General features: G+C 47.2%; 1 protein-coding gene across 29 annotated transcripts in view; it reads left to right on the top strand.

Moving 5' to 3' along the window:
* The first annotated feature begins 10114 nt into the window (after positions 1-10114).
* TCF7L2 (transcription factor 7 like 2) overlaps positions 10115-12511 on the top strand; it is a 206969-nt gene continuing 204572 nt past the window's right edge. For all 29 annotated transcript variants that reach the window (XM_024121314.2, XM_024121316.2, XM_028482066.1 and 26 more), the window contains exons 1-3: positions 10115-10817; positions 11095-11161; positions 11371-11495. In XM_024121314.2, the coding sequence (XP_023977082.1) occupies positions 10629-10817; positions 11095-11161; positions 11371-11495 (381 nt within the window). In that variant the 5' untranslated portion in view covers positions 10115-10628. The remainder of the gene's footprint in view (positions 10818-11094; positions 11162-11370; positions 11496-12511) is intronic.

A 12511-nucleotide genomic window follows, 5' to 3' on the forward strand; every position in this document is an offset into this window, starting at 1 on the left:
TGGGATCTTCCCGGACCGGGGCACGAACCCGTGTGCCCTGCATCGGCAGGCGGACTCTCAACCACTGCGCCACCAGGGAAGCCCAGCAACGAATTTTTTATTAGAAGTATGTCTTAAGCGATATTTTTATTTGCTAAATCTGGCAATCGTACTTTGGAGGGGGGGAGATCTTGACTTGGAGGGCACACAAAGATTGCTTCTGTTGTTTTGGTAGTACTATTCTATTATCTTGATCTAGATGGTAGTTATGTGAATGTGCCCATTTCTAAAAATTTATCAGGGTGAATATTTAAGATTTTTGCACTTTACTATTTGAATGCTATACCTCAACAAAAAGTTTTAAAGGCTTTAATAGAGAGGCAGAGCAATATATGAAGAGTCAGGAGTCCTGGGTTCCAACTGAAGCCTTTATTGACTTGAGTGAGTTTGGTCCAGTTTTTCCCAGTCTCGGTTTTTTCATCTGTAAAATGGAAATAATTTTAACAGGAGCTACTCCTACTAACTCCATTTTATGCAGAAGGAAATGGAAGGTGAAATACTGTGTTGGAGGCAACCCAGCTGGTGAGTGGCATTGACAGGTTCAAGGTCATCATTCTAGAACCCGTGTGACTCATCTCCACACCCTAGTGCTTGCTTACTGGAAAGTGCTTCTAAGACTGTAAAAGACTCAACCAACGTAAAACTTTACTTATGATTTTTTTAATTTAAAGTTTTTATTTTATTTTATTATTTAATTAACTAACTAATTAATTAATTAATTAGGTTGCGTCGGGTCTTTGTTGCTGCGCCCGGGCTTTCTCTAGTTGCGGCGAGCGAGGGCTACTCTTCATTGCGGTCCACGGGCTTCTCATTGTGGTGGCTTCTCTTGCTGCGGAGCGTGGGCTCTAGGTGGGCGGTCTTCAGTAGTTGTGGCATGAGGGCTCAGTAGTTGTGGCTTGCAGGCTCTAGAGCGCAGGCTCAGTAGTTGTGGCGCACGGGCTTAGTTGCTCCGCCGCATGTGGGATCTTCCCGGACCAGGGCTCGAACCCGTGTCCCCTGCATTGAAAGGTGGATTCTTAACACCTGCGCCACCAGGAAAGTCCCTAAAGTTTTATTTTTTTATTTAGCTTTATTAGAGTATAGTTGATTTATAATGTTGTGTTAGTTTCAGGTGTATAGCAAAGTGATTCAGTGATACATATATTCATTCTTTTTTAGATTCTTTTCTAGTATAGGTTATAGAATATTGAATAGTGTTCCCTGTTCTAGGCAGTAGGCTCTTGTTGGTTATCTATCTTATACATAGTACTGTGTGTGTTCATCCCAGGCTCCTGATTTATCCCTCCCGCCCCCCTTATGATTATTTAGGATAGGAAATTTTAATAAAAAGTCTAGAGAGCATTTGCAAAAACTTAAGTGATAGTGCATTTTGGGGAGAGCATAAACCTAGCTTCGGATGGGCAAAGGGGTCTCTGACACCCTCCCCTAAGAAATAGAAGCACTAGGAGAGCCTCTCATCTACAGGAGATGCTCCAGCCCAGAGTGGCCAGTGGTCCCCTTGACTGGACCAAGCCCCTGAAGTCCTCTGACCTGGAATTCCTCTCTTCCCTTTTGACCTAGCTCCTTCCTTTCTTTTTGCTTTAGCTCCAGGCAAACCACTTCTCCTGGGGCCAGGGGTGGGAGGGTGGCCGGCCTCCCTCACCAGGGAGCTTGCTCTTGCTTAATTAGTGTCTGCAAAGGGCTGCGTGTTATTAAATTACTAGACAATTGAGATGAAGCCTTGAGGGCTTTCGAAATCTGTACTGCCGCACTCCCTAAATGGGTGGGAGGGACTTGCCGGGAGGGACAGGGAGAGGAGGTTGGTTGAAAACCCTCTCGTGGTGGGGCTACCCACCTCCTGATGGACAGCACCACAAAGAGACCCTAACGAGTCTGCTGCCTGGCTTGTCTTTGGTGCTTGAAAGCCACCATTCCAGATGTGTGGTTTTTGTTTTTTTTTTTTCAGACGTGTTTGTTTTGAGTGCAGGCACCTTGCCTTTTTATAATGCAGCAACTCTTGAGAAGAGTAACTAGGAGGGGTAGGATAACAGTGATAAGAGCTAAGATGTACTGAGTCCTTCCGCAGTGCCAGGACTGTGCTAAATCCTGGCATTCCATCTCCGTCTGGAGAGGGGAGGCAAGAAAGGAAATCTGCCCAACTGAAAGCCTCTGTGATCAAGGTAACTGTACACGTTATTTCATTGAATCCTCACCACTTAGATGTAGACATCATGCTCCCATTTCATAGATGAGTAAATAAAGTCAGAATGATTTATGCACTGGTCCTAGGTCACATATTCGTACCTGGCAGAGCCAAAATTTGAACACTTCTGGTGAGACCAAGATGTCCTCTTGTGTAGGGCATAGGTTCTCACCAGGGAGGTGGCACAGTTTGAAAAAACTCCCCAGGCCATGCTGATACAGGTCCCGATTGGCTGGCGGAAGAGGAGGTGGTGGTCCCCCTTCGCCAGTTAGAGAACTGACTTACTAAAGTGAGTTTATCATATTCCTTTCAGAGAGGGGGTTCACTGCACAGCAGTGGTTCTCTGGTGGTGATTTTGCTTCCTCCCCCACCCGCAAAAGGAGACATATGGCAGTTTCTAGAGACATTTTTTCCCATCACGACTTGGGGATGGGGTTCCACGGTCAACTAGTGGGTAGAGACCACGGATGCTGCTCAGTACCCAGCGACACACAGGACAGCCCTGCACAACGAAGACTTATTCAGTGCAAAATGTCTATAGCACTGAGGTTAAGAAACCCTGGCACTATTTTGTGGGGGGGGGGGGTGTGTGTGAGGAAGGAGATAAATTGGGGAGACAACGCTGGGCATCCCCGAAGAAGCATATTTAGCGGGAGGAATGGATGGACCTTGAAGACAAGTGTTACCTACTTGACAATGTAGCAGAAGGGAGGTGTGAGTCTTCCTTTAAAGGAAACTAATTATCTTTTTGCCAACATCTTCTTTACACCCCCAGAATATCACAGAAAATTGGTGAGGGCGAGTCTGTTGTTGGATTGGCCCAGGAGCCAGTAGCCAAAGAAGACCTGGATTTGGAGTCAGGAAACTTGACTCTCCATCTTGGCCTGGCCATTGCCAGCTATGTGATGCTGAGCCAACCTGGATCTCTTGAAGCCTCAGTTTCCTTACCTGTCCAATGGGGATAATTATATTTGCCCCCCCCCTCACAAGGTCTTGTGAGTAGCAGGTGGAACAATGTTCGAGAAAAAGGTCTTTGTAGAAGGACGATCCCCTTGAAGAGCAGAGCATGCTGCCTCTGTGAAGCCTGCAGGCAGACCTCTGAGCCCATTTTTGGTGGATGGGGCTCACTATCTATTTTGAAATTAAAGGAGTGAAATGGAATCCTTTGTCACCCCTGTGCTCTGAAATTCAAGTGTGAGAGTAAATTTGACAAAAAGAGATGTAAAATGATATATCAGGGACTTCCCTGGCGGTCCAGTGGTTAAGACTTCACACTTCCACTGCAGGGGGCATGCGTTCAATCCCTGGTTGGGGAACTAAGATCCTGCATGCTCCGCGGAGAGGCCGAAAAATAAAATGGTATCTCAGATGCAGTGTGAGCAACAGCTACCTTGAAATAACCCCAACTCAAGCAAGGAGGGATGGATATGAGAAGGAGAAGGAAAGTCAAAGCCTTTATTTCTTAAAATAGAAAGAAGAGCATTATCTCCCTTTCTGATTATGCAAATAATCCATGCCCATTTGTTAAAACCAAACAAACCCAAACGAAACCAGATAGTAAAGAAAGGTATAAAAATGTAAGTAAAAATTATCCCCAATTCTATCATCTAGAGAAAAAATAGTGCTGTTGACATTTTGGAGCACATCCTTTCAAATATTTTTAAGGAACAATTATACTTCAAAACAAAACAAAAAAAACCTCTACAGTACATGCTGTTTTGTAGCCAGAAATAAAATAACATGAACGCAGAAACTAACACACCATTGTAAAGCAATTATATTCCAATAAAGATGTTAAAAAATAATAATAATAACATGAACAGCCAGAAGATCCATTAGAAAGATGCTTCTTGTACAGAGGGGTATGTGAAGTTCCTTCAAAGAAGACAAGACCCCAAGACAGCAGTATCAGATCCTTCCCTTAGAAATGCCCCATCTGGTTTCCAGACAGTCATCACCTTTGCTGTTGGGGGGCTGGGTGTGCTGCTGGCGGGATCAGGAGGGTCTCACAGGAACTAAGACATCAGCACTCACAAGGCCTCCAACCCCTGATGAACACTGGTAGGTCAGAGAAGGGAGAGTGGGTGGGGCCTCTGCTGATTCTGCCCAGCCCAGGACTTGGTTTTCCCTGGGAGCAGAGCCCTTTGCCGGGTGGGAGCAAGGAACGTGCTTGCCTGTTCTGCGAACAGACGGTCAGGAACCTGGGCCATCGCTAGAAAGCGTGGGAGAATCAGTGTCTGGGTACCCGCGCCTACAGGAAGACCACGTTTCTACTGGAGGGGCATCTGTGCTTCTTATGGGGTTTTGGGGTCATTATAATCTCTCCCTCTCGGCATTTTGGAACCTTTAAGAAATAACGATTAATGCCTTCCCTCCTGCTCTAGGTATTTACAGCGTGCCCTCAGGCTACCAAGAGACAGGGCTCGCTGGAGATGACTCCACCGGAAGCCTTGCTCCTTGTTTCTGTGCTGCAGGCTGTTGTCTGTATGCGATCCGAACTCACTCCGGACCCCGGAACTCATCATTTATCCTTCTTCCCTTTCCCTGTCCAAATGAGTGTTTCATTAAGAACTATAATCCACAAATATCATTAGAAATTACAGAAGCAATTGGGATTTTTGCAAGGCGGGGGGAAGCTGATTCTAATCCAGTCTCAAGTGATTTGATCAACATAGATTTAGACCTTCCTCAAGGACACGCTGGGGCTTAAAGCTGCTTTGGATTCCTGGGGGGACCGAGCCTGAAATCTCCACACTCTGGACCTGGGAGTCTCCTTGAATCCTCCTCCATCCCATGATGCTTTTGGCCAGAAGCAGGTGTGCCAGCCCACACCTAGATAAATTACAAGGAGAACAATGTCCTCTCCTGAAATTTCACCTGCTCTGTCCCTTGAACAGACGTAGACCACCTTATGAGATTGCTCAATGCTGGCGGACATCATCCCTGCCTCATGTTAAAGTACCCATGTCTTTGTGGAAGGTGCTTTGGTATCCATGACATCTCTGAACAGAAAAATGGGTTTGAGTGGGCAAGGATGTTCCCTGAAAAAGGATGGGGGTCACTGAAGCTTTTTTTTTAAAAAAAAAGGAAAGAAAAGAAAACCTCAGGCATTTTAATATGTTAAATACATACTCAATTATTAATTCTAAAGACTTCTACAAATCAACCTAGATGAAACTTTTTTCACCTTTTTCCTGCCTTTTTTCCCCTTCTCAGGAACATTTAGACCTACCCTATGGCAATGACTATCAGGAAGTCTCTGCCCTGTATATCAGGGTAGCACAAATAATTCAGCATAAAGCAGCCCCGTTCCTGTAGCTTGGCATTAGGATAAGTATATCTTAAGAAAGTTCTTATGCAGACTTGGCTTCAGGCAATAAAACGTCATAGACGTATAACTGTAGCAAGCGAAATTTCTAGGGAGCAAATTAGGCTGAAAACATCTTCTAGAGATGGCTAGAAAGGAAATGTACACCACCCCAAAATAAGGCAAGTTATGCAGTAAATGTTTCATTTATTGGCCTTCTTCCATTACTATTAGGGTTAAAAGACATCTTGTCAATAAGAAAGGTATATTTATGGAGGACTGATGTCTTTCAAAAGGCTGCTCCTGTCACAAATGCCTATAGCGGTAGTGATCAGCTTATGAAGGCAGGTGGTGAAACCCTGTACAAATGCATACATCTCCCCATTAACCCTTAGATCATCAGGCATTATTGTCACTTTACCTGGACCTGTCATTAGCTGAAGCAAGGTGATCAAGCCAGACACTTCAGAAAAATGCCAAAAACAGAACAGTGTCCCTCAGGGTTTCAAGAAGAGGGTGTGTGCCTTTCCGAGTCCCTTGATAGAATCATTGGGGGAAAATAAAAGGTTGCCTGTGAAGTGGGCCCTTTTTGCTTACCCCTTCCTCCTGCTAAAATTGAAAACTCTCAGGTGTCCAATTTTTAGTGTTCCTAGGTTGGCTAAAGGAGTAGCTTTCTTCAAGATCCAAATAAGGAACCATCACCCACGCAGAACAAAAAGCAAACAGAAAATCTCACAGTGGAATCAGGACTTTGGCTTCTCAACATTTCCCCATTTTATAGCTTCCTTATGTTTTCAGATTCTTTTTTTGGCTTCCTCAGTCAGCACACTCCCTGCATAGCTAAGTCCAACACAGTGGGTAACAGATCATCCATCTTGGAGCCTGGATCTTAAAGAAAAATCACACAGAACACATACACACATGTACGGAACACCGTCTAGGTTTAATTACTAGAATCTTGCCAAGTGACTGGGGAAGCTGAATATGGTTGTCGACATGTATTCTCTACTTCTGGTGAATCTAAGAAGACTATCCTTGTTTTTCCTAAATTCTAAAGCCAAACTTCCAATATAGTTTGTCCCTTTTGCTGCTGTGCTGGTGAGCCTCTTAGCATAACTGGGGTGTGGGCTGAAACTATGGAATCATGGATTTTCTGAATGTTAGAAAGGACCTAAGAAACTATCCAGTCCAAACACCTCACCTGTCAGGTGAGACAGGACAAAGGGGCCATAGGTAACAAGGCCAATGGCCAGCCTGTTTCTGCCATATTCCTTCAAGCACAGTCCCATATTTCAGAGGACATCTAGCACTCTGCCATAACGCCCCCCAGTAGGGAACTGATGCCTTAAAAGTGATTTATATAAACTGAAACTTCCTTTTCACGCTCTCCAATAGGGATGAACAAGGAAGTACCCATGGGAGAGGTAACCTATTCACTTAATATTTGAGGTTAAAATGCAGATTGCTAATATCAGCACAGGTCCACAGAGATTTAATAGAGGGATGGCTGAAAGGGAGGAGAAAACAGAGACGTGAAGAAGCAGAAGGGCAGTGGATGAGGAGGAGGAGAAAGCAAGGAGGGTTGAGGGACAGTCTACTTACAGCTCAGGACCTGGTCTGGCCCCGGGAAAGTCCTCCACGGGAAAAGGTCCCAGCTTCTCCTCCAACCTGAGCATATGCCCCAATATGCAAAACTCCGTGGCTCAGGCTAAAGTCAGAACTGGTCTGGTTTCCTCCCTGTGTTTAGAACCCCTGCTATTTGGGCAGAACTCTTGGTCCTATAAACTAGGAGTCAGTCATCAGTATCTAGAGAGAGAAGTAGCCTCAACACCGGGACACAAGCCAACTGTTGTTTAAAATTTCACAGCAAATCTACAAACTACATGTCCAGGTTGTGGGCCAACCTGACCTTTTTTTAAAAAAAAATTGTATTACCTTGCTTTTTGCCAATTTCAATTTCACACCCTCCCCCCACTTCTCCCCTATCCCACCTGAAGCCCTTTCAGAGACTCAGGGGTAATTGACCCTCTGAGATCTTGCTGGTCTCCCCAAGCCTGTTTATGGCACAAAGCAACAGAATTAAATGTGGCACATGGGCTATCATGGAATAACTTTTAATTGCTTAATTAAATCAGAGATTTAAAGAAGGAAGGATTCAAGAGTTTCCTTTGAATGAGAAATATAAGGATATGCCAAAATGGATGAGGTTACTAATCATCGGCCGAAAGCCCTTAATATTTACATATGATAAAAACGCAGGCCAGGACATTAAAAACAATAAGTACATTCTTTAAAATTTCAATTCAGTATATTTATGAGCTTTCATTATCCAGGTAAGTCCTATAAGGGACATAGAAGATCTCAGTATCCAATTTAATTCAGATCAGCTTTAGACTAAAATAAAAGAACCACTGCACAGGACAAAGAAATTGCCACAAAATTGAGTTACTATAAATGTGTTCCCGTTTAAGTAAATAAGTCTTTAAAACAGGCCTTAGGAAAGTCTACGCCATACACAGACTCAGGCACCTAAGTATACAGGTGACAATTAGCAAGTGTGAAAAGCTATGGTCATTTGCTAAATGTGTAAATCTAAAGGCAACCAAGTGAAAAGACCTAAAAAAAGGACACTGTTAAATCCATTTGTACATGGATTTAACAGTGAAGCATTTCATTCTTCATGTTTTTACTTGGTGTCTTGAAATAATCACCTTTCTGTCTCCACTCACCCTCTTAGAAACTGTGCCCGCCTTATTTATTTATGAAGTCTGAAGGTTAGTCCTACCTGCTGAGACTAATTAGCCCTGTGCTTTGTATCCTATGCAATCCTGTCTGATTAAAGGTACACATTTGTTTTACTTCTTTTCATGCTCCTTCTCACTCTACTTCTGATTTTCTGATTCATATTAAAGCTGGGAGTTACAGTGATTCTCCTCCATAGCCCTCCCCCACGCCCCCACCACATTTTTATTTTGCCCACATCTTACTCTTTAGTGTGCAAATGTGGTTATGAATTTTTTTCCAGTGCAAGGGAATGCATTGGCCTTGTCAATCTTGGTATCATCATTTTTAGTAGTCTTCTTTCTGAGACCTTAGCCTATAAAACAGTTTTGCTTGCTGAAAACCCAAACTCTCTAAATATTACATTTATATTTGCTTTCTTTTGGAAAGCTTTAGGTGCTGATGGGCCAGCTGAAAAGCAGGTGAGATGTTTTTTTAAGGGATGGGTGAAATAATTTAGTTCATCATGGACTCCAGACCAACACTGCTCCTAAAAGACAATTTGCTAGTTCTTATTGACTTCTTTTTTTCTGGTTCTTTTTGTCCCCTTTCATGTTGTAGATTCCAGTCCACTTCTCATTGGATATTTGCAAGAAAATGAGTGTTCTTGCTCCATTTTCTAGGGACACCGTGTTTTGGGACCCAGGCCTTTCCCCCTTCGACATAATTTTCTTCCCCATTTTGTAGCAAATCAATCTGCTCCCCAGGAGAGAGCCTAAAAATCAACAAATACCTGTCTCAAACCTCAGGTTTTCCTCTCCTCCCAGAGGTCTTCCAGCATCAGCTGGGTTAGCAATTTCCTGCCACCATCTACATCTTGATTATTTGGTCAGTCTTTTGGGGATTTCATTTCAGAACCCCTTCCAGAATGACTCCAGACCCACTGATACCAAGGGTTGGTGAACTTTCAGTTTTATTTTCCCTGGCGGTGTTAACGCCCAAACTTTTCACCTCCAAAGTCAGAAAGGACTTTGAATCTTAGCTTATTTCCTACCACCTCCAAAGTCAGTTTAAAAAAAAAAAAAAAAAAAAAAGAAACAACACTCTACATTGAAAAGAATCATGTATTTCTCCTTAAGGATATTTTTAATGCCCTTGACAAACACTACAGTATTTGATTGTTTTTTGGATAAAAAGTCATCTTGGCATATTTATTCTAGTGAGACTTAAGATTTAATGAAATGATTCACTATTAATAAACAAGAAAGGGGAGGGAAGACCTCGTGGGTTAATAGTTTCTTTCATTGCAAATAACCAGGAACTTTGCCCAGTCCTCCACTTCCCCAAGCTCTCTGAAAGTGGAGGGTTGATCTCTCTTTTTGACCACTTCTCTTATATCCCGCCCAAGGGTGGCCGATTTCATTGCTGGCTTAACCACTAAGCACCAGCCCGCACCCCTTCCCCACAATACTCTCCACCTTTCCCCCTTCCTTAAGACTTATTTCTAATATTTCTAAAGTGCACTTTTTCTGGGCCTCACCCCATCCCCGCCCCCCAAGTGGGCTTTCCTTCCGCCTTCCTCGGCTCGGATTCCTGACGCTGTCGCCACCCCCTTCCCCTCCTCTCCTACTCCGCATTGTCTTTCTGACGCCCCCCCCCTCCCCCCCCGCGCCACACTCCTCCCTCCGTCTCTCCCCACCTCCCCCGCCCCTCTCCTCCTCCTCGTCTCCCTCCTCCCTCTCCCGGCGCCCGAAAGGATCATTGTTAGCCACCCCCGCCCCGCCCACCCCGGCTGTTTATTTATGCAGACGTCACCGGGCCGGCCCCGCCCCCCGGCATCTCATTAAGCGAGTGTGTTCCTCTCTCCCTGTCAATAATCTCCGCTCCCAGACTACTCCGTTCCTCCGGATTTCGATCCCCCTTTTTCTATCTGTCAATCAGCGCCGCCTTTGAACTGAAAAGCTCTCAGTCTAACTTCAACTCACTCAAATCCGAGCGGCACGAGCTCCTCCTGTATCTTCGGCTTCCCCCCCCTTTGCTCTTTATATCTGACTTCTTGTTGTTGTTGGTGTGTGTTTTTTTTTACCCCCCTTTTTTATTTATTATTTTTTTGCACATTGATCGGATCCTTGGGAACGAGAGAAAAAAGAAACCCAAACTCACGCGTGCAGAAGATCTCCCCCCCTTCCCCTCCCCTCCTCCCTCTTTCCCCTCCCCAGGAGAAAAAGACCCCAAAGCAGAAAAAAGTTCACCTTGGACTCGTCTTTTTCTTGCAGTATTTTTCTGGGGGGGGCAAAACTTTTTGGGTTTTTTTTTTTTTTTTTGGCTTTTCTTTCTCCTTCATTTTTCTTCCAAAATTGCTGCTGGTGGGTGAAAAAAATGCCGCAGCTGAACGGCGGTGGAGGAGATGACCTAGGCGCCAACGACGAACTGATTTCCTTCAAAGACGAGGGCGAGCAAGAGGAGAAAAGCTCCGAAAACTCCTCGGCAGAGAGGGATTTAGCTGATGTCAAATCGTCTCTAGTCAATGAATCAGAAACGAATCAAAACAGCTCCTCCGATTCCGAGGTAGGAAAAGCCCCTCGGGCTGGTGGGGTTCTTAATCTATTTCCTGGGCTTGGCAAATGTTGCTTAAAGGGGAGAAATCGGGGCTGGGGGCGGCGGCGGGGCGCCGCGGGGCCGGGCGGGCGGCGTGTGCGTGTGGTGCCACCATTGCAAAAACTTGTAACCCTGTTTTTCTCTCCCATCCCAAACCCCCCCACCTCGCTGATTCTTTTTCTCCCCCTTCTCCCCCCTCTGCGTGGCGTTTGCCCCTCGCCCTCCCCACCTCCACCCCTCCGGGAAGGCGGAAAGACGGCCTCCGCCTCGCTCCGAAAGTTTCCGAGATAAATCCCGGGAAAGTTTGGAAGAAGGTGAGTACGCCCCGCGCGCCCCGCAGCTGCCGGGAGCTGTCCCCCGGGCCCGCCGCCCCGCGCGCCCGGGCCCCGCGCCCCGCTCGGCCGGGCCTTGCGTCGGCCCGGCCGGGGCGCCCAGCCACTTGGGGCACTTTCTAAAAAGTTTCTTCTCGCTCTCTCCCGCTCCGCGCGGCCGCCGCCGTCCCCTCGCTGCCCCGCCATGTTAGCGGCCAAGAGGCAAGATGGAGGGCTCTTTAAGGGGCCACCGTATCCCGGCTACCCTTTCATCATGATCCCCGACCTGACGAGCCCCTACCTCCCCAACGGATCGCTCTCGCCCACCGCCCGAACCGTAAGTGCCTCCGCGCGCGGCCCCCGCCCGCTGCCGCCCGCCCTTGCCTCCCGCCCGGCCCCGCATGCGGCCCCTGCCCTGCCCCCTCCCTCCCTCTCCCCTCCCTCCCCGCCTCCTCCCCTCCCCGCCTCCCCTCCCCCTCTCGTGGCCCAGGCAGCCCGAAACTCTCCAAACTTTTCTGCCTTTTGTGGACTGGATTTGTTTGCACTTCGCCATGTTCTTGCTTTCAGTTTGTTGCCTCGTGATGTTGGGGAGAGTTTTCTTTCCAAGCAGGGCTTTGTTGGTTAGGGGTGAATCAGAAGAACTTTTTTTTTAAGCTCTGATTCCCCCCGCCCCCTTTGGTGGTGGTGTTTGTCTCTTCACCCTGGGAAGATGACTGTGTGGCTCTTTCTTTTCTCTCTCTCCCTCTTTTCCTTCCCTCTTCTGTGGCGTCTTGGGCTTTCCCCGGTTAACCCCTTGGCTGCCGCTGCCGGGGACTGAGTGAATGGGCTGCGCCCGACGCGCGGGGTAGAGTGGATTGTGCTCCAGGCGTTGGACTTGAGAATTAGCGGGCGCGCGGAGCCCGGGGCCTTGGAGAAGCGCCTCGCCTTTCTCTTTCGGCCGCTTATTTGTTTAGCTTTCTAGTGGCGGTGGCTGGCTCTCAGCCCTCCTTCCCTTTTCCCCTGGAAGGTCACGCTTCCAAGACTGGTCCCAGTGCAAACTTGGGGGCTCTGGGCTTCCTTTTCTGGGGCCACCCCGCAGGGCCGCGGGCGCCCTGGGCGCCGTGGCGGGCTCGGCTGCCCGGCGCGCTGGCTGCGGGCTCTCCTGGGCCGCGCGGGGTGGAGAGGCCCCTGTGGCCGCGGGTTTTGGTTTGTATGCAGCCGGGATGGCCTCCTCCGAGCGGACTTGATGTATTTCTAGGGAATTTTGGTACCTTGGGATTTATAGCGGGATCTGCGCTCGCCAGCTTCCGAGAAGGCCCTCAGTGGGCCTTGGGGGGCCAGAGACCAGGTTGTGCGGGGCCCAAGGGTGTATAG

Source organism: Physeter macrocephalus, chromosome 20, assembly GCF_002837175.3.
Source record: "Physeter macrocephalus isolate SW-GA chromosome 20, ASM283717v5, whole genome shotgun sequence".
NCBI classification, from domain to species: domain Eukaryota; kingdom Metazoa; phylum Chordata; class Mammalia; order Artiodactyla; family Physeteridae; genus Physeter; species Physeter macrocephalus.